A 21,797-nucleotide genomic window follows, 5' to 3' on the forward strand; every position below is an offset into this window, starting at 1 on the left:
ATAACATAAAAAAAATTGTTCACACTGAATAACGCGCGTAGCGAGTTATTTAACAGTGTGCACCGCATTTTTAATATTATTTCGAATAGACAGAAAAAAATATTACAGTCATTTCTTATAACTCAATTCTAAGTCTCATTTTAAACCATAGAAAACCATGAAAAAAACGTTGATGACTTCACGGTCACATGACTAAATTATGTCTATGGCCTGATAACAAAATAACGTCAGCCAATCAAACGACGCGTTATATTCAAAATTGAATTATTGATGGATGACTGTATGGTCAGCTTTCAGCACATTGACATGATTTAATCTAACTTCACATACTAGTTCATAAGCAAACTGTTGTAAGACAGACTTGTCTACCCTATATCATGTGGTCTTGTCTGAAAACAAAATAATATAACGAAATCACCCATTTGTACAAAAGATCATGTGATCAAAGTAAAATAAACTTGTTCGGTTGGTGTCTCTTTGACACATTCCCTATTTCCATTCTCATTTTATGAAATTATAAGTATTGAATGCTTCTTTTTATAACTTCATAGGGTTGTAAAAGCGCGTTGGCCGTGTGCACATCTTAGAATGAAGCGCGTAAGCGATTCATAAAAAATGTACTTCGGTCAACGCTTTTACACCCCAATGAAGTTACAAAAAGAAGCATTCAATTCTTCAATAATTATTTACGCTTTATGGTATATCCTTCAAGTAAACACTTGCTTTACTCTGTTGAGGTATTTCGCATTTGTAAACCGGGATATTTCATAGCTCACACTCTATAGGTTTACTCGTTGTTAAAGGCAGTGCGATGACCGATAGTTCATATCATTTCCCTTTACTAGATAGATATCTGCATGAAAGGCAAACATGCATGCTGCCATTTTTTATGTCAGTGTCTTGCATAGCTGACTAACATTATATGGCATGGGTTTTCTTCATTGATGAAGGCCACAGTGTGTCCTTGCTAACATCAATATGTCATCAGAGCTGAGGTGGGCAGCTGTTTCATTGGCAATCATTCAGCATCGCCAACAAAAATGTGTATATAAAAGTATTTTTATAACCAGGGCTGATATGCATAAAAGAACTTCAGGTAAGATTACTAATTTACCGTAGGACAATGTAGAAAAATTCGTCCGTTCGGAACAAAGTATAGTTTCGCGCATATCACATTTATATCAGTGCAGATGTTTACTAATCATTCTCTATTTTGAATACTTATGCTATACTGGAAATGATATGGATTTTCCCAAATGAAATAGCATAAACATAGATTTTATTTTTGGATAATTGTAATATATTTAGCTAAGAAAAGAACAACTTAACTGAGGATACATGTTTCTGTGAGAAACGTGTAAATCGTAATAAAATATTTCATGTTAATATGTTTTGTTTTTAAAAAAATCAAAAGCAAACAAAAATGAAATATTGTGTTAACCACTATCTTTTAGAAGTGGAGGGGTAATTCTTTCCACATACTTTTCGACGCGGCTATTGGTATAATCTTTAGGTGTAACACCACTAATTCGGACCGGCCAGAAAGCACATACTAGAAAGTAGTACATATTTAACACAAAATAGTTCCTACGCATGAGTGTAACTTTCAAACTTTGTAGGATATTCAGGTATTGTTGGTATCAAATGAAAGCTGAATGACTTGTGATAATTGTAGAACTCTTTTTGACTTATGATTTTGAATATTAAAAAAAATTGCACCAAATTTTATTAAGAAGGTACATGTTGCCTGTTTGTCAGATCTGAATGACCTGTTTTGGTACATCTGAGGTTTCGGGAACCAGTTCATTCTTATATGCCAATTAAGGTATATCGAATTTTTTTTTCAGTACAAGACACCATAAAGTGTTGCTTTACCATTCAATGATTGTAACTGTATTTCAACTTAAAACAAAAGAGCTGTGTCTGTTTGAAATTGAGGAATTTAACATAGAATGAAATTGGGTCATGCATTAGTGTGGTACTCCGTTTATGTGTTTATTTCACCTTTACAGCAAAAGTAAATAAAACAGTTCATATTATTAATTTTAATTACGGTCAACATAAATGCTTTCAACAGTGACCTCATGTTTTTGTTAATTTCGCAGATATTCATGGTAATATATCAGGAATATATTAACAGGACTGTTCCCTTCTATGGTAAAACCTTTATCTGGATCAGTGTGTGTGGTCCCTCGCATTTGTGTCATAGGTAACGAAGCGCTTCGTTTGTCTTGTTCGGTTTTCGCATATGACAATGTTATCCTCTTTCATTAGTATAACTCGTTATGCCTAACAGATATTTTCTTATGTCTTTCGTTTCACAAAAATTTTGCGGCAACAAAAATGTTTTGTGGCATTTTGTACATCATCAGTGTCAAATGACCATTGAATTTAAACGATTATATGAAAAAAACTTGTAAATGTGTGTCACTCCGTTTATATCCTGGTATCATGATTATAGGTATTGGTATAGTGAATAAGAGTTTACCATGTGTATGTTTTCGTCCGGACATGTGGGAAAACTAAGTGATATAAGGAAACCATCCACTTGCTCAATAGATCTTGTGATCGAAGTAAATTGAACTTGATGGGGAAGTTTTCTTTTTTTGTTCTAAGCCATGAACCTTGTGAAATATTAGTACACAATCTACTTGGTTGTCGTTTTATCCTATCGTAACTTAATGATGTTTGCTCCTCTATTTTTTGAATTTTTGTCAGATTGAAATTTGAAAAAATAGGCAGAACAGGAGTTTTGAGTAAAAAAAAAGGCAGGATGAGAAACTTGTTAAAAAAAAAGGCAGGATGAGAAACTTGTTAAAAAAAAAGGCAGGATGACAATTTGTGTAAAAAAAAGTCAGGATAAACTAGTAAAAAAAAAAGGCAGGACCGAATAGAGTAAAAAATAAAAAGGCAGGACAGAGATTACAACTAAAAAAAAAGCAGGACAATTTTTCATCCTAGCCCCCCCCCCCTCCTTAAAAATCAAATGGTAGCTCCCTTATGGTTATTAAAACGGCAGTGCATGCAAGTCAGATCTTCTGATCTTACTTAATAATTTCACAATATCATATGTCATAATCCTTTTTATGAATCAAATAAACTTAACAACCAAACGGTCCGACTACCATTAAAAAAAATTCATTCATCGAACAAACACAGACAGTTTTTTTTCAGGTGTTTTAAACCGTCTACAGGGAAAATTGTGTTTATTTTGTTCTAATTCGCATCAGTTAAAAAAAACAGGTAAGATTTGTGATGATAATGTTACTGCAGGCTTGTTTGGGCAATGACAATGTTACTGCAGGCTTGTTCGGACAATGACAATGTTACTGCAGGATTGTTTGGGCAATGCCAATGTTACTGCAGGCCTGTTTGGGCAATGCATTGTTACTGCAGGCTTATTTTTGGCAATGCCAATGTTACTGCAGGCCTGTTTGGGCAATGCATTGTTATTGCAGGTTTGTTAGAACAATTATAATGTTACTGCAGGCCTGTTTTGGCAATGACAATGTAACTGCAGGCTTGTTTTGGCAATGACAATGTTACTGCATGCCTGTTAGAGCAATGACATTGTTACTGCAAGCTTGTTTTGGCAATGACAATGTTACTGCAGGCTTGTTTGGGCAATGTCAATGTTACTGCAGGTTTGTTTGGCAATGCAAATGTTACTGCAGGCCTGTTTTGGCAATGCAAATGTTACTGCAGGCCTGTTTTGGTAATGACAATGTTACTGCAGGCTTGTTTGGGCAATGACAATTTTACTGCGAGCTTGGTTTGGCAAGGGCAATGTTACTGCAGGCCTGTTAGAGCAATGACAATGTTACTGCAGGCCTGTTTGCATGCATGGGTAATGACAATGTTACTGTAGGCTTGTTTGGGCAGTGCCAATGTTACTGCAAGCCTATTTAAGATGACAATGTTACTGCAGGTTTGTTAGAGCAATGACAATGTTACTACAGGCCTGTTTTGGCAATTACAATGTCACTTTAGGCTTGTTTTGGCTATACCAATGTTACTGCAGGCCTTTTTGGGTAATGATAATGTAACTGCATGCTTGTTTCGGCAGTGCCAATGTAACTGCAGGCATGTTTGAGCAATGCCAATGTTACTGCATGTCTGTTTGGGCAATGCCAATGTTACTGCAAGCCTGTTTGGGCAATTACATTCGGGTAGATATAGAAAGTTTGGAATGAGTGCCAATGAGACAACTTTCTATCTAACTCACAATTTGTAAAAATTAACCATCATGACTGAGAACGGTGATCAACACGTACGGAGCCTTCGCTCACACCAAACTACAAGCTTATAAAATGTGCCTTCTAATAGAATAATGATAAAATGTAGCAATAACTGGTTAAAGAAGGGGTTGCGATATCAGAAAAGTAATATAACCCAATCAAATGTGCATGTGCTTGTTCCATGTTTGGACCGTCGTCTGTAGTTGGCATCGTTTTTTTCAACTGTTATAGACTCATGTTTGGACAACAGTCTTTTGTTGAAGTTTGGTAATACTACTATGGCTTTTGGCATCATCACGATATCTCCTTTTGTGCGAATTTATTTTAGATTGATTGATTGTTAGTTGCTTAACATCCAGTGGCAAATATTTCATGCATATTGAGGACGATATTTATCTTAGATGATTGGTATATGTATACATGTATTGTATAACACGCATGTTTCCTGTATGTGGTTAAAATCTGTCATAAGAGATAAACATGTGACTTACACGTGACACGATTCTTATGATCAGTCTTATTGTTTGCATGTGATTACATGATAATGTTGTTTCTTGAACGCCTTCAACAAATAACCCGGGAGATTCCCAGGGGCGGATGCAGGAATTTTCGAAAGGGGGGGTGCTAACCCAGGGCAAAGGGGGGGTGCAGGGGGGTGCAAAACATATGTCCCGATACAAATGCATTGATCGGCAAAAATAAAGGGGGGGTGCGCACCCCCGGAACCCCCCCCCCCCCCCCCCTGGATCCGCCACTGATTCCTATAGCTATGTGTTATACGAAATGGAAATTCAAAATAATTGGCGTAATAAAGGGCTCAATATACAGAATAGAGAAAACAAACAAAGCAAATAAAGAATTGAGGTGCAAAAGTATACAGAAAATAGAATACTGGTAAAAGAATAGATGAAAGTTACTTAGAAAAGAGGGGTGAAAAATACCAAAGAGACTCATAGATCGAAAATAAACGGACAACGCAATGGCTAAAAAAGACAAAGACACACAGACAAATAATAGTACAAATGTCACATCATAGAAAAATTAAGTCTAAGCAACACATACTTAGAAATAAGATACAGAAATGAAAGCCATCTTCCATCTAGACCCTTAAATAAGAACTATAACAACACGATAATTGCAAAATGTCGTTCAGGTCAACATATGGTCTTCAACAGTAGACAATATCCATAGAATATAAGCCAAACTTCAGTCTAGACAAATCTAATCATCGTGTAAAATAATCTCTCCTTTTGTCACTTTAATATATAAGCAACGTCACTTTGACCAAGTAGAAGAAAAAAATAATACTAACTTACATATAAGTAAACCAGTTAAGCAGATCCTCACACAAACTCCGAAACAGTATAGTGACGTTGCTTCGCTAAACTATCATAAAGTCAACGTAGCGTAGTAAAGAGGATGTAACCGCTGTTTCGAAGTTTGATCATTAACAACAACAACATCCCCAAAAAATGAATGAATATTATATAAACACTATAATGGTTTACTTTTTACAAATTGTGGCTTAGATGGAGAGTAGTCTCATTGGCACTCATACCACATCTTCGAATATCTACTTAACAAATTCAAGGTTCGCAAAACCATAACATTATAGAAGGATTATTTAATAAATCATCAACTGGTAACTGTGACTTACCATTTTTTTCGATAAAGCATTTATATTCAGATTTTAATAAAAGATAACAATATTTAAAGAGACAAAATAAAAGGATCAGATGATAAAACGTGATTAAAAGAAAAAGGTAAGACGAAAACGACAAGACGGGTAGATAGGGCGGATCAAGGATTTGAGGAGAGTTTTTCCGAATAAGAATTGCATCGAATGGAGAGAGACAAATACTAAATTTTAATACTAAAATTTATGATAAAAGAGATGATTTTTCATTTCCTATCGTTAATTATCCATTTTTAGATGGTGACGTTCCATTGTCACCATCTTACGGTATTTATATATCTCAACTTGTACGATTCGCTCGTGTATGTAACAATGTTTTAGATTTTAACGAGAGAAATTTATGTATTACTGAAAAATTATTACACCAGGGTTTTCGATATCACAAACTAGTCAAAACATTTACTAAATTTTATCATCGGTATAAGGACATCATTCGTAAATATAACTCAACATGCAGACTTCTTATACGTTCAGGTATTTCACATCCAATTTTTTATGGAAATATTCTTTATAAAGCACAAAATTGTCAGTATTCACCTCAGAAACTAACAAAACCTTTAAATAGACTTATCAAGAAGGGATATAGTTACGATACTGTTGTCAGGTCACTAAAGATTGCTTATTTTGGCGTTAATATTGATTCACTTATAGGGTCTTTGCATCGGAACTAAACACATTTATTAAAAAAACAGTTGTTGGCATGACACGGGTTATGTTCTTCTCATATATGTTATGATGGTATGATACTAAACCCCTAACGGGAAGGATTGTGCCTGATATTCATATGATGAAATCATAATCTTTCAATTAGCTTAATTGAAGTCTGGAGCTGGCATGTCAGTTAACTGCTAGTAGTCTGTTGTTATTTATGTATTATTGTCATTTTGTTTATTTTCTTTGGTTACATCTTTTGACATCAGACTCGGACTTCTCTTGAATTGAATTTCAAATGTGCGTATTGTTATGCATTTACTTTTCTACATTGGCTAGAGGTATAGGGGGAGGGTTGAGATCTCATAAACATGTTTAACCCCGCCGCATTTTTGCGCCTGTCCCTAGTCAGGAGCCTCTGGCCTTTGTTAGTCTTGTATTTTTTTCAATTTTAGTTTCTTGTGTACAATTCGGAAATTAGTAAGGCGTTCATTATCACTGAACTAGTATATATTTGTTTAGGGGCCAGCTGAAGGACGCCTCCGGGTTCGGGAATGTCTCGCTACATTGAAGACCTGTTGGTGACCTTCTGCTGTTGTTTTTTCTATGGTCGGGTTGTTGTCTCTTTGACACATTCCCCATTTCCATTCTCAATTTTAAACATTATTTTGACAATTTTTTGCCAAGAATGACATTTCTTCCTGATTTTTTCGCGGTCTGAATTCAACCCTGAGTTAGAAAGGGGTGTTTTCTGGCATATTCCATTGGTTTTCATATATTTAGATAATCTTTAAAAAATGAAACAAATCTTAAAGTTGATAATTTTATTTTCATTTTTATATATACAAGTGCATATTTACAATTTCATATCTATATAATAACTCGCATTCTTTCAAACACACAAGCATACACACACATACAAACACACAACCATACACATGTACACACCTTTAAAATTGATAACCGTACAATAACAAATAACAAAATATATAATTCAACAACAAAATAAGGAATGTTATAAGCACTCGTAACAAATAAATGTGGACCTTTTTCAGTTCACTAGAATGTCTTTTCTTTTAAAATTGCACAAATCTTTGGCGGAATGTCATTTTCATGGCACTTTGTGGCAGTATTAAGAAATAGCACCTCAGAATCAGTCACGTGACGAAATCACAAAATGTCGAATCACGCCTAAAATAAATAAATATAATATGAATTTGGCTTCAACGCAAATCAGATGTGGTAAAGTTGCCAATTAGACCACTCTCCACAAAAGACCAAACTGACACAAAAATAAACAAATATAGGTCATTTGACAGCCTTCAACAGTGAGCAAAGCCTATACCATTATGTACATATATCTAAATTATTATTTTTAAATAGTGAATAATAACAATTTTTAAATATATTCTGTATATTCTTCAGTAGGTTTTTAATCTTGAGTGACTGTAATGGTAAGATAGTCAGAAAATAATACCTCATTTGTAAAAGTTTTCCAATGTTACTTCGGTATTGTTACAAATGGGTGAGTTTTCTTGAACGGAACTATCCTGATTTTTGATTTGGTGGGGCTGGTAATGTAACTTAGTTTTCGACTTCTGGTTTTGACTATGCCTTCTGTGTCATTCGGCTTAAATGGGATCTCAAAATTTTTTGTAACCCAATTAATTTCATTATAAAAACAGCATATGATGGAAGTATATTATTCTAATATTTTTTTATCTATATAATATGATTATTACCATGTGCGTTGCTTTATGGACTGCTAATGTTCGTGCCTGGCAGAACCCTTTACCACAGACTGCACACTTGAATGGTTTGTCTTTGGAATGGATATACCTGAAAAACAACATAAAACGATATAATTTAACATTAAAAGTGGACTTAAAATATTATACTTTCGTTCTTGCACGAACTATGCCGATCATTGCCGATCTGATTGCTTTCATTACTTTCTGCTGATACGAATAAAAAATATGACAAAAGTTTATATGAAAGTCCTAGTTTCGGAATAACTTGTAACTCTTTATCTATTAACGTGAGTGAAATAACTAAATTTCGCTGATACGAATAGAATATGACAAAAGTTTATATGAAAGTCCTAGTTTCGGAATAACTTGTAACTCTTTATCTATTAACGTGAGTGAAATAACAAAATTTCGAAACTATAACTATCCTTAAAAGCATTAAAGTTAGTTTCAATTTGTAAATAATAATTACTATAAATAGCTAATCGTGGTTTCGATAATCGATGAGAAAAGGCCTCATGGTTATACGATCAAGAGTCATTATACGCTCAAGAACTGAAGAGTACTTAAACAGTAAAATAATATTTAGAGAAACTGATAAATAAAACGTACTTGTGATCTCTGAGATGGTCCTGTCTTCTGAACGCTTTTCCACAGATATCACATGGGAATGGTCTCTCGTCTGTGTGAGTTCTCTCGTGAATCAGTAGATTATAAGACTTGGTAAAATGGCGACCACAGTATTTACAGATGTATTCTTTCTTGGCCCTGAAATAAAATTCAACTTCATTGAAATCTTATATACATTTAAAAGCACAGTATGGCGACCAAGCATTTCAACCAGAAACAAATCATCAAGTTCAAAAAAGGAACAACTGTAAAACGTTCTTTCATTTTCATTTCTTTTGAAAGGAAAGGTGTTGAAAAATCATGCTGAGCCTGTAAGGCTTCTTTGACGTATTCCCGCCAAAACACCAACATTGGACTTTATTTAGCTTCTATATCATGCTATGTCTATTAATGATAATGTGGGTAATTTCCCTTTACTACAAGTTAAATGTGTGATACTCGTTTGATGTGGTTATTCGTTTCCTTTTTCTAAAACTTTTTGTTACATTGAATTTTCATCTTATTCTTGTGTGTATTATAAAAACAAACATGACTTCCTTTTTGGCACTTATTTTTCATCATTTAAATCTTTTATATAAAGATGAAGGCAAGATACATGATATAACAGGAGGGGAAAGATAAGCTTCTCGAGGTGGGGTCGACCGTCCGATTCGATTCAAACATCCCAACCAAACATCCCCACTTCTAACATAAAATATTATTGGGACCTCAACCTTTCTTCTTTATAAAATACGCTTTTAAAAATGTTCCGCCGACAAATGTAACAATCAAATAATTGAATTTGATATCTTGATATCAGATCATCTCATATTCTAAACTAGCCGCGTAATTGGTTAGAACACTTTAATAACAATTAACTTCAAAACTCTGTCAATACAACTGAATATATACACCATAGGTTTTTTTCTAGTGTTGAGATTATCTTATGAGAAGTCAGGTTGAGGTTGAATACGTTCAATACACAACTATTACCTTCTTGGTTTTTTCCCTCTGTTTAAGTCCATTTTCAGTGGGTACTTGTTGTAATGGAATGGGTACCGCATGCGCATTCTAAAACAAAATAAATATTCATTAAATTCTATAAAAGTATTGGTTGCAACTCTATACAAAAGCATTCATAAAATGTCAAGTTATACAAAAAGTTTTTAATGAAACGTCATTCAAAAGTATTTCGTGGTTAAAAAGAATAGTGTATTAACTATACGGGTTAAAATTTCACTTCACTTCCGACTACAAAGGGAGGCCACTCTAAATTCAAAATGAGAAGAAAAATTATCTGTGATGTTTGTTAGATTTAGAAGGATATTCATAAAGAGAAAATTCATAAAATTTCACCGATTGAAAAATGATAGTTCTTCAGCAGCTATATATGTTTATAAATAGATACATATGTTATGCATTGGGTTGAAAATAAAAGAATTGTCGTGTTTACAAACAAAAATGTAATCCAAGCTACTGAGGAACGTTACATGACTAAAATGTCCGTACCTAGATGATTCTAAGATGTACCGCCATGCATGACTGACAACATATGCGTCTCTGGTCTTTTCTGGAGAACTGGCTTCTTCGTCGCTGCTTCCATTATGGGTCGTTGCAGCTTCGGCTAAGTGGTGGAAGTCAAACTTTGGGGTTTCAGGTTTTTTATACTCTAAAATCAAAAGAAAGATATGAGCAAACTGCATTTTCATTTTACCTTTAAGTGGTCAATTTCCTGTTTCTATGAGTGAAAAAAGCTTCGAAACCTATAACCAAGTAGCAGTTTCAAGTGATCATGCGCTAAATATTTCGTACTTTCCCGCGCTTTTAAGTACAAAAACAAAAGCTACTGAAAACAGTATTTCTCGGTCATTTGCTGCGTCATTATTTACAATATATGTAATCTTAATAACAATATACTTCCAGAAAAGTGGTTTTTCAACGAAATGATTGTTAATTGGCTATGTTATATGCTAGATAAGACAAAAATTCGACCCCATTTTGAATGAAACTTGACATCTCATTCACCTGCTTCCTATGAATAAATTAAAATTCTTTCATGTCCGATGTTTAAGCTTATCTTTTCCGAAAGTATTGTTATCTTACATCTATTATAGTCATATTCGAGGCTAAATAGAGGGTAATTTATCTCCTCATTGGCTGTGTTTTGACCGCTTTAACCACACTTTAATGAGCGGTAGGCTTCTGTTTACTGCGTTCTACCACACGTACGTTGTTGTTTTGTAGATTAAAATATTTGAGAATTTTCGTACATTATGTTTTTACTTAAATATCAATAAGTTTTTATTAAGTCACACAACTATAGGGTTAGTAATGGATTTATAAATAAGCCATTGGCAGGTAAAACTATTGTACGTATTCAGACAAGACAGCTGTGTTTGGTCTGTGTATTTCTATTATAATTTTTTTGTTTTATAATTCAAGTCTTCAATAAATCATACTGGTATTCATATAATATGAAGAAAGACTTATTCTTTATTTTACATGTGTTTTTGATTTCTTTTATTTTTTTATTTATTTTTTGTTTGGGGGGTGGGGGTTGGTTCTTCCTCTTTTGTCATCGCTAGAACGAATTTTATTTTTATCTTAAAAAATGTTGTTCCATATCTCTATTTTACTTTCGGTTCTCTATCGTTTGTCTTCCCTTCTGGCTGGCATAACGATTTTACAACGAAGACACCTTATTCTTTGTACATGGTCAGATAACCCCCTTACTGTACAATGCTTTCAAGTCCCCTCATTCACAAATTATACTCTTAGAAAAAATAAGTAAGAGCGTGTCAACAAATTTGATTATAAAAAAAAAAAAAATCATACCTGATGCAAAACTGTCATCTGAAGATACTTCTGGCGATGAACAACTGTTTGCTCGTGCTGAAAGGTCAAGGATGGGGCTGCTGTCATGGTAACTCGGCAGGTAATTTCGGATGCTTGTTTTGTTTGGTGTGGAGTACGCCGCCTGGAGCATAAACAAGTTGTTGTACATCAGACTGTAAGGGTAACAGGAGAGGGCATCCGGATAGGTCATCTGTGGATATAGTAGTGAGGACTGTGGACAACAAGACGGAGATGGTTTACTGTACACTGGTGATGGACACACTATACCAGGGCTTGTCATGATGAACAGCTTTTTCTACAAAATAAAATTATCATACTGAAAATTAAAGTTAAATTCCAGCCTTATATTATTTGGCGAGGTTTTGAAATAGAAAGCACTAATACTACATAGATTTTGGCATTTTTTTTTGTTGCATGTAGGCCTATGATTGATGTTTGATTGATTATGTTTACCTGACGCCCCAGACAAACATTTCAAGCACATTTAAGACTAGAACTAAAATATGAAATTTGAACGAAGTGCACAAATATATACCATGTCTCTCCTATTGCACAGTTCATGATTTGATGTGTAAAACCCAAATAAAAAATTGTCGAATAAAAAGGATGACGAATGCACATTGTCATAATGAAAAAAAAAGTTTTAATAAAAGTTTCGTTGAAATTACATCAGTTTTAAAGGATACGAAGATGTCTTCCACTTTTGTTTACAAGTTAATTTCTAAGTAAAACCCTTAATATCATTTCGATACAAATAAAAAAGGACAAAGTCCTAAATGTCACTCACTCGATACAATAAATGTTTTGAGAAAGTTTCATTAAATTCATAAAGTTGTGTAAGAGGAGATAAGAGCACAAAATGTGAACGGACGTACGGACGGACGAATGCGAATGCGTTAGTAATTATTAAGCGTCAGCGATAGATTATCAAATAATAAAAAGAGTTGTTTGTCCAAAGTTGGTTGACAAGATTTGGTCTTTCGGTAGACTTTTGCTGGAAAAAGAGTAGGACCGGCCCCGGCGCCATAAAACTTTTTTTTGCTGAGTAAAAAAATATTCTCAGAATGAAGTATTTTACTCAGCTAAGAATGAGAACTTTTTTATCCGCCATAAAAAAATATTCTCAACGTTGAGAATATTCTCAGCTGAGAATTTTTTTTCTCAGCTGAGTATTTTTTCTCAGTGATGTAAGCGGTAATATAGTAGTTTGAAAACTAAAACGTATACCAAACTTCTCTAAAACGCAGTTTTATCTCTTAAGAAATAATGTAAAACATAAAAAGAATCTATGACAGATAAGATGACAAGTAGCATTTAGTAAATATCTGTAACCACAGTCCTGACAAAAAGTCACAGAATATGAAGTCGGCAAATAATGTGTGTTATTATTAGAAATATAGAACCCAATAGACATTATTTATAAGAGAAAGATCTTGAAATTCAAATACTTGAGTTATTTACCCGTAGCTTCTTATAAATATGTATATATATTTTTTTATATTTCTTTATTTAGATCTATATTTTGTATTTTTTTAAAAGATAAAATGCAATCTTCGTTGACGTTTACGTGAAGAGTGCTTTCTTTCACGTCCGCACTTCTATCGAGTATGGCGTGCCAAATAAACATTTTGAAAAGATAATTATTACGGATCAATAATAACATCCATTATGTAATCAGACGACATAAGACACCATGTGACAAAATTAAGAGAAACAGAGCTGCTTTTTTCTCACATCTACAATGGAAACAAAAAACAAAAAAAAAGGCAAACCAAATATTTTTAAATCAATATGAAAGCCAGTAAATGATTTGAATCCGTTTTCAATATTCAAGATATATGTAACTTTAATAATAATATAAATCTGATACAGAATTTAACATGTTTAATACGATTTAACAATGATGCAAGTAGTCATGAAAATTGCTCTGCATAATGAGTTTAATATCATATTGCACAGGAAGAGAAAATAAAAATACGACGTCGTGTGAGAAGGCATGGCATATATATTTAATGTCCATTACAGTTATTAACAACACTTTGTACAAATATTATTTTCGTAAATAAAAACAGTTTAATAAAACAAACAAAACTATCCAACTTATGAGGGTCATGAAAAGGGGAGTAGGGGAAGATGTTCTATTTTTCTCTATTCAGTAAGAAATATTTTCTGTAAAATTCTGATCGTGCATATGGAAATTTCCTTCTGTATCATGATTTTGACATGATAAATGATTTATCTGGATCAACGACATATGTTTGACAACAGCAGATACCAGTAGTAAATTGTAATAAAAATAGATTTAAAAGAGAAAAGACATTGATAAGCCCAACTGTTCAACAAAATAAAAAAAAATGCCTATCTATCATCTATTTTGGAGCATAATTATATTTAAAATTTATTGGAAGTGAACAAAAAAAAAAAAAAAACGAAAACAATGTAATTAATCATGCTGGCGAACGTGAGCTCAGACTTTTTTGATTCTGTATTTCTATTTTAAGTCATAATAAACAAGTGACCGGTGAAAAATAATGTTATTCCAATTCTTGAACCAATGCATACAAACATCATAAACTAAGTCTTCTGTGCACGATTTTATCATTTTTTTTTTCGCATAAATTTCGTGTAATCGTTAATTTTTTTTTCAATCGGTCAGTGTTGTGAAAATATAGCAGGTAATTAAAGTTCGTGTTTTGAAGCCAAGGTTTAACGATTGTCACCAGTTTGTCAACAATCCACCAAAAAGCATGGATATTGAGCACGTGTTTAACATGTACAGTCAGATAATAGTTTATTTTAAGGACATCCATGCGTATTGCGATCACCAGATTTTTACGAGATGGGTCACACGGAGGTCACTTTATATGGAAGGAAACAATTAGAATTATGTAAACTTCTTCTTAATATGAACAAATTAAAGAATTTTCTTCAGAAAAAAGTATATGTACATAAGTTTTATAATGAAAACTATCTATTGAGTTATAAAAAACATATGCCTATTTTTTTTAATTTGAGGGTGTTTTTTTTTTTTTTTTGGTAAAATGATTAATCAGACTAGACTTCATTTCCTGTGTACTTTAGTATTTAATTTTTATGCGACAATTCTTCACTTATAAAGATATTTTTCGCTGGAATTTACTGATTGTCAAAGTCATGTCATTCTCTATGGTGGAGTTGAACAGTGCGTCGAAAAAAAACGTCGCTTAATATAAACAACTTTTCTAAAAGAGGGGTCCACTTATTTTGAATAATATTAAACTGTTAAAGTACACGTAAATGTGTTAACATGGTTAAAGTCCAGTAAAATTCTTGAACATGTTTTGACCATTTAATACCATAAAACATCGATTTTGAGTATTTCATCCTAAAAAATGTATGAAAAAAAATATGATAAGGAATCAAGATGTGTATGTTCCTTTGGATAGAATTTGATTTGGGGTGATAAGTGAAGTTCTTCATTGCAAATTTTAACAAAAACACTATCAACATTTGTAATTTTATATCAAATTACCTTAAAAAAAAACATTTAAGATTTTTTTGATATACTTAAGTATGGTTTTGGCTATACTCAAATATTTAAGAATATTCTTAACTTTGAGTAAGAAAATATCTGAGAATTTTTTTATGGCGGTGCATTTTGCTGAGAATAAAAAAATTGAGAAAATTCTCAGGCTGAGTAAAAAAACTTTACTCAAATAGTTTTATGGCGCTGGGGCCAGATATCCATTGATGCATTACAATGCAGTCTTCTTAAAGACGCCATGCATTGTTCGTCCAACATTAAGATGCTGTATATATAGCCCAGGTTGTCGTATGGTCTAGCGGGACGGCTGAAGTGCAGGCGATTTGGTGTCACGATATCACAGTAGCATGGGTTCGAATCCCGGCGAGGGAAGAACCAAAAATTTGCGAAAGCAAATTTACAGATCTAACATTGTTGGGTTGATGTTTAGACGAGTCGTATATATATTTGTATATCCCGAATGGCTAAGTACAAAACCGACCGTGCAAGGGCTGTAAAGCCAGTCAAGGTCGTTAAAAACTTCCATTTGTTGTAAGTACACTTGCCTCGTTGCGGGTCTTATCGCAGATCGAGACTAGCACTGATAACCATAATCATATACATATCTCAGACCTTTGGAAGAATATTAAAATACACAAACAAATTTTAGTGAAAACGATTTCAGTTTCTAATTTAAGATTACGAATAGGTTTAACGTGTTTCTTGTTTCTCGTTTTTGTTTTTTTGTTTTGTTTTTTTTTTATATAGATTATACCGTTGGTTTTCCCGTTTGAATGGTTTTACACTAGTAATTTTATGGCCCTTTATAGCTTGTTGTTCGGTGTGAGCCAAGGCTCCGTGTTGAAGGCCGTTCATTGACCTATAATGGTTTACTTTTTTTTTAAATTGTTATTTGGATGGAGAGTTGTCTCATTGGCACTCACACCACATCTTCCTATATCTATTAAGGTTGATAAAAAAAACTTGATACAAACTGTCCTATTTTAGAACAAAAAATTATCATAACATTCCTTCTTTACACATATATATCAATATGTTAAAGTTTATTTGTGTGATGTGCATGTTTAGAGACATTCCAAGTATATCATTTCCCCCTATCACTGGCTGTATATACATTTTGTACTATCTACGTCCATATACTATATAAGTATCAATTGTTTGTCAATATTTATAACAATTATTTCCGGGATTCAAAGACGCAAATTAAAAAAAAAAAATTAAACGATTTTTAAATGGAGGCAGAAAAGCGGTGCTTTTAATTGCACAAGGTAAACCCCACCTCATTCCCAACAAAAGCATTAATTTTGCACTCGAGAATTTTTTAATAGAAACACAAATCCAAAACTAAAATTGAAAAGAAACCAAAACCGGTCCCCCTCCAAACGAAGTGAAAGAGCTAGAAATCTGAAGTCGGTGTCTAACGACCAAATTACAGTCTCATTTGAAATAGGACCATTGAAATCCGAACAGGAAAAATGTTACAAAATAAGTTTGACATTTTTGGTTGCATGTAGTAGTTTCATAGAAATTGTCCATTGATAGACAAGTTATCTTAAAAGTAGTCCCATCACGCAAACTACATGTCCCCATTCAAATGCATTGATCGTCCAAAAAAAAGGGGGGGTTCCAACCCCCGGAACCCCCCCTCTGGATCCGCGCCTGACGCACGTGCAAAATAAATATTAGAACAGTTACAAATGCATGGTACAAAATATGGAAGATTTTTGTATATTTTTCCAAGAATTTACTATTTAGTAGAACGGACATCTTTAACCTAGATTAAAATCTCTGACGGAAGAGAAGCTGTGTAATGTTTTTGCGATAAACATTGATGCATGCATGATGGTTAATAATATTCATTGTCCTTCAATACAAAAATTTATAAAATATCTAAAGTTTGAAATATAGTTTCAAAAAAGTCTCCCTCAAAAAATATTCTACACTGCTTGAGGTTCTGTGTGGTATTTTCAGAATACAGATTAATGGGGAAAAGGAAAAAATAAAGAAAGAATAATGCGATGCTTAAATAATAATACAAAAAGGGGAGAAGCATAAAGAATGGAGAAAAATTGACACAAAATAGGAAGAATGGAATAAAATTGACAAAAAATAGGAAGAATAGAATAAAATTGACAAAAAATAGGAAGATTAGAATAAAAGTGACAAAAAATAGGAAGAATAGAATAAAAGTGACAAAAAATAGGAAGAATAGAATAAAAGTGACAAAAAATAGGAAGAATAGAATAAAAGTGACAAAAAACAGGAAGACTGGAATAAAATTGACAAAAAATAGGAAGAATAGAATAAAAGTGACAAAAAACAGGAAGACTGGAATAAAATTGACAAAAAATAGGAAGAATAGAATAAAAGTGACAAAAAACAGGAAGACTGGAATAAAATTGACAAAAATAGGAAGAATAGGATAAAATTGATATAAATTATTGAAGACTATAGAAATGAAGGATTATTCATCCTACCCTCCCGCTGTATATGTATAGCATCATGTTTGTGAAAAATGTAAAATTTATGGTCAACTTTTAAAAAAACATAGTTAAATATATCTTTGTTTTGTTATATCAAACTAGAGCCTTAAAATAGACCATTGCAGCCACAATGCAGACTATCAACAGTTGCGTACATCCTTGTCCTTTGGACTTTTAGGGATGGTAATTATCATTCACAACATTTACCATATCTGCTCAATATTCTATCAAAGTATCATGCACTTTTCGTGTGCTTTTAAGTTAATAAATCATTCCGTTAGAAGTATATTCTAATTTTGAGCAAAATTGTGACTAGATATAACTACTGATTTTATAAAATGTCTGAAGAAAAACCAAAAATAAAAACACTGCATCCAAATTTTCAAATTTCATCATACATACATTCATTTGTTTGTTTTTTATTTTTAACTTGTTTTATTATATACGCGACTGGAATACATTTAAGATTGCATCAGAATCCTGGAAGAGAATAAAATAATGTATACGTAATATAACGCTCTTAAATATGTATTAATAAAAACCCAAAGGTAGAATTCCTTCCAGTTCTCGAGATGAACAATCATTTTTTGTTCCCTTTTAATACTAAAATAAAGGTGGGGTTTTTTTTTTATCCCGCCTGATGGTAGTTTTTTTTACGGGTCTCAGGCATAAAATATAACCAAATGAAATTTTGTTTGAAAATAAAAAGGCAAGGGTTTTTAAATGGATTTAAAATTGAAAGAATATAGATATGTTGCAAATCATGTCCTAAATTCTTACACACGCATGTTAAAACTAAGATTTTTAAAAAATGCGGTTTTGTTGCTGTGCTTGATACCTATAAGTCGTGGTGTATCTTTAACCGGCAGCAAATAATCTCACACTGCAAGTTAAAGGCGACCTTAGCCTCAGTTTTAGTGAAATAAGTTGCATTGAAGAACACCGCTTCTGGTGACATCAACCATTTTTTGGTAAATTATATCTGGCAAAGAAATATGCCGAATAATGTCGTATGTTGCGCTACAATTTCACTGTAAACCCCACAAAAAACTCCAAACACACAAAACAAATTCAATTTATACTAATTTAGTTAGCATGACAAAAATATTGAACAGTAATAATTTTGAAAATGAATGTCAAACTGTTTTCATTTACAGTTCTAATGGGTGTTGTTTTCTACTTAGAGGCTGGTATGTTTATAAAATTGAATTTACCGCAAAACCAATTAAAAAAGTACGTTATGATTATTTAGAAGACAGATCTTCTGAAGCAAAATGAAGGTATTTTTTGTAATGTCAGAGTGGACAACGGTGTTTTAACAAAGACAATCAAACTAGTTTAGGTTAGTGGTCAAGATTGATTATTACAAGATTTATTTTTTTCTTCAGTTTTTAAAGCTTTGGATTTTTAAGGCGTCTATTATAATTGTAAAATGTCCTATTTTTATAATATAAATCTCATATTAAAATCATGTGCGATTATGAGATATGTAGCCTCTAAATGTGATTACGGAACAGAGAATAATGTATGAAATTACCACAACAAACTTTGGTCAAAAGAAAAGAGAGCGCGTTAATAATAGAGAAAATAGAATAATGGGCCCCAAAATAATAATCATTGAGAAAAGTGGCCTCAGATAATTTAACGAATGTAAAATTAAAGACCCATCATCAAGACCCTCAGAAAAAGGGTATTGATCAATAACACAGCAACCCAGCAAGCATATTTTAAAAGAGTGGGGCAGGATGTATACTTATAACTGATCACCATTATTTAACTGTTTATTTTTCTTCCTGTTATTTTAGTTTTAAATTATTATTCTATGATTTATCCATAAGTTTATTACCATGAAACTTTTTATTAATATTATTAGTGGTTCATTAATTTTTTAGTGGGTAAATTTAAGTTATATTTTCAACTTTTAACGAGGCCCGAATAGATCTAATAATAAATTGCAAATATATTTTGAGACAAAAAAATACCCCTGTGTTTGTGACAGAATACAAAGTTTATATTTCCCCCAAAAAATAAAGATGAACTGGTAGCGTCATGTTATATAAACTTGACATTAGCTACTCCATTCTCTAGAAAACATTTCTCTTCAAAACGGATTGTTCAGGAAAAGGGCGAGTGAATCAAATTCATGTATACTTAAAATGTAGGGCTTTTGTTAACAGTAGCATAGAATGAAGAAATGTATTGTATATTATTTATACTTTTTGCATGCAATAGCCAAATCATAAAATAAAAATGTTCATCCGCATTTAACTGAACAACTTCCTAACGAAGCAACAACTGTCTCAAAAACTAATATACATTTTTCTATGGTTCTGAAATTTATAATTTTGAAAATGGGATGCTGAATTTATTGATATTCAATAAAAAAAAATACATTTAGATTTAATTTAACATGGGTCCGTACGTTTATTTTTTACTGATTTCAACCCAAAACATGAAAAGTAAAACTTTACCTCAGTCAAGAGTTAATATATATTGATTCATAAAAAATATGAACAACAATTTCAAACAAATTGTGATCAACATTTTGTTTTAACTAAAGGGACGATATCTATTATTTTTTTAAATATCCTATCGTTTCGGATGAATATTTTTGGAAGACAAAGTTTAAAAAAATATGTTCATACATCATAACACTTGAAGATGACTTAATAAATAATTTAACTCCTCTCGCGCAATTAAAATGTATATCATATACTTCAAGTGACTTTGTACAAGTACATACATACTGTAGTATTGCACCACTTCATTTTAAGTTAGATTTCGGATTCTTGTCAAAGGTTTCTTTTAAAAGTTAATTTGATATCGAATAAATATTATTTATTTTATTAGAAATATGAGTATGAAATAAATTAACATGAAATATTTAATAAATGTGTATCAATTTAAAATTTAAAAAAAAAATAACTTACCGTAAATTAAATGTTGACTCTGCCAAATTGTGATTAATTATGAGCAGGTATTTCCCTGTGACTGGCTATTATAAATTTTCGAAAGACAAAGACTGTGTATTAAAAATAGTGTCAGTGAGTTTTGATTAATATACATGTAACGCAACCAGTCTCCGCTAGGTGGCGCTATGTTTATACTAGTAAGTGTCCACTTACAAAAATTTCGTTTTTACAGGCTGATGTGTCGGCAAACTAAAAAAAGAATTTTGAGATGTAACTTAAAACCGGAACAATTAGTAATATGTTTACAAATTATCACACATAATTTATCTAAATTAAGTAATTCACAACTTGTGATTATTGAGTTAGCGGTGGATAACGGATTTATAATTAGATGACTATTAGAGGACAATATGATATTGGTTTTGTTTACCTATAATCTTTTGTTTACAAAATAAATAGTTTTGAAAAAGGTGAAAATAATTCCGTCAAATATTTAAGGGAACTGTAAACATTTTAACAAAGAAATGTCCCTCCCTATGTTGTTACAGTTCCCTCATATTGACTATATCATCAGAAAAGTCAACAGGATTGCATTTTCGGTTTGCGGTGATATCTAAGCTTTTTTGTTTGATATAGACACTGAAGATGTAACACATTAGAAGGCATATAGGTTTGAGTATCTTTTACAATATATATATAATAAACATATTTAAATCTATAGAGGCACGATCCATATGTCTGTCTGAATGCTCAACTCCGTCGAGGTAGAAAATAAATAATTCTTACAGAGCAGTGGCATAATATTATACCTTTTTAATTTCAACTTCCCTTCTTTTTGTTTATAAAAGTTTTTTTTATTTATTTCAGATTTGGTATGCAATTTGGATTTCGTTATCCGTGATAGAGGTCAGCTGATGGTTTATAAAAAAAAATGTGTGTCGTGTGTCGTTTCACCAAAAAAACTTACGATTAATATTGATCGTTTGTCATAAACAAATCATTTTACTGAGAATAAATCTAAGTCGAAACTGCCTCCTGAAGCTTCGGTTTTATAAAAAAAATGATTATCAGAATTTTCGCT

At 32.3% G+C, this 21,797-nt stretch overlaps 1 protein-coding gene across 1 annotated transcript; it reads right to left on the bottom strand.

Annotated features, from left to right (window-relative positions):
* Nucleotides 1-7,394: 7,394 nt before the first annotated feature.
* LOC143055618 (uncharacterized) lies at nucleotides 7,395-20,873 on the bottom strand. Its single transcript, XM_076228780.1, has 7 exons — nucleotides 20,735-20,873; nucleotides 11,778-12,093; nucleotides 10,452-10,611; nucleotides 9,936-10,013; nucleotides 8,946-9,101; nucleotides 8,328-8,424; nucleotides 7,395-7,776 (listed from the first exon to the last, which is right to left on the bottom strand). Exons 2-7 carry the CDS (start codon nucleotides 12,076-12,078, stop codon nucleotides 7,771-7,773), a joined length of 798 nt encoding a protein of 265 aa, XP_076084895.1. The 5' UTR covers nucleotides 12,079-12,093; nucleotides 20,735-20,873; the 3' UTR covers nucleotides 7,395-7,770.
* Between the last annotated feature and the right edge of the window lie 924 nt (nucleotides 20,874-21,797).

Source organism: Mytilus galloprovincialis, chromosome 12, assembly GCF_965363235.1.
Source record: "Mytilus galloprovincialis chromosome 12, xbMytGall1.hap1.1, whole genome shotgun sequence".
Taxonomy (NCBI): domain Eukaryota; kingdom Metazoa; phylum Mollusca; class Bivalvia; order Mytilida; family Mytilidae; genus Mytilus; species Mytilus galloprovincialis.

What these genes read in the sequence shown, in the direction of transcription:
- LOC143055618 (XM_076228780.1), bottom strand. Translation starts at nt 12,078, where the DNA reads ATGACAAGCCCTGGTATAGTGTGTCCATCACCAGTGTACAGTAAACCA. An exon ending in TACATCTTAGAATCATCTAG is followed by an intron (nt 10,014 to 10,451) that starts GTACGGACATTT and finishes ATTTTGTTTTAG; the next exon opens with AATGCGCATGCGGTACCCAT. An exon ending in AGAGGGAAAAAACCAAGAAG is followed by an intron (nt 9,102 to 9,935) that starts GTAATAGTTGTG and finishes ATTTTATTTCAG; the next exon opens with GGCCAAGAAAGAATACATCT.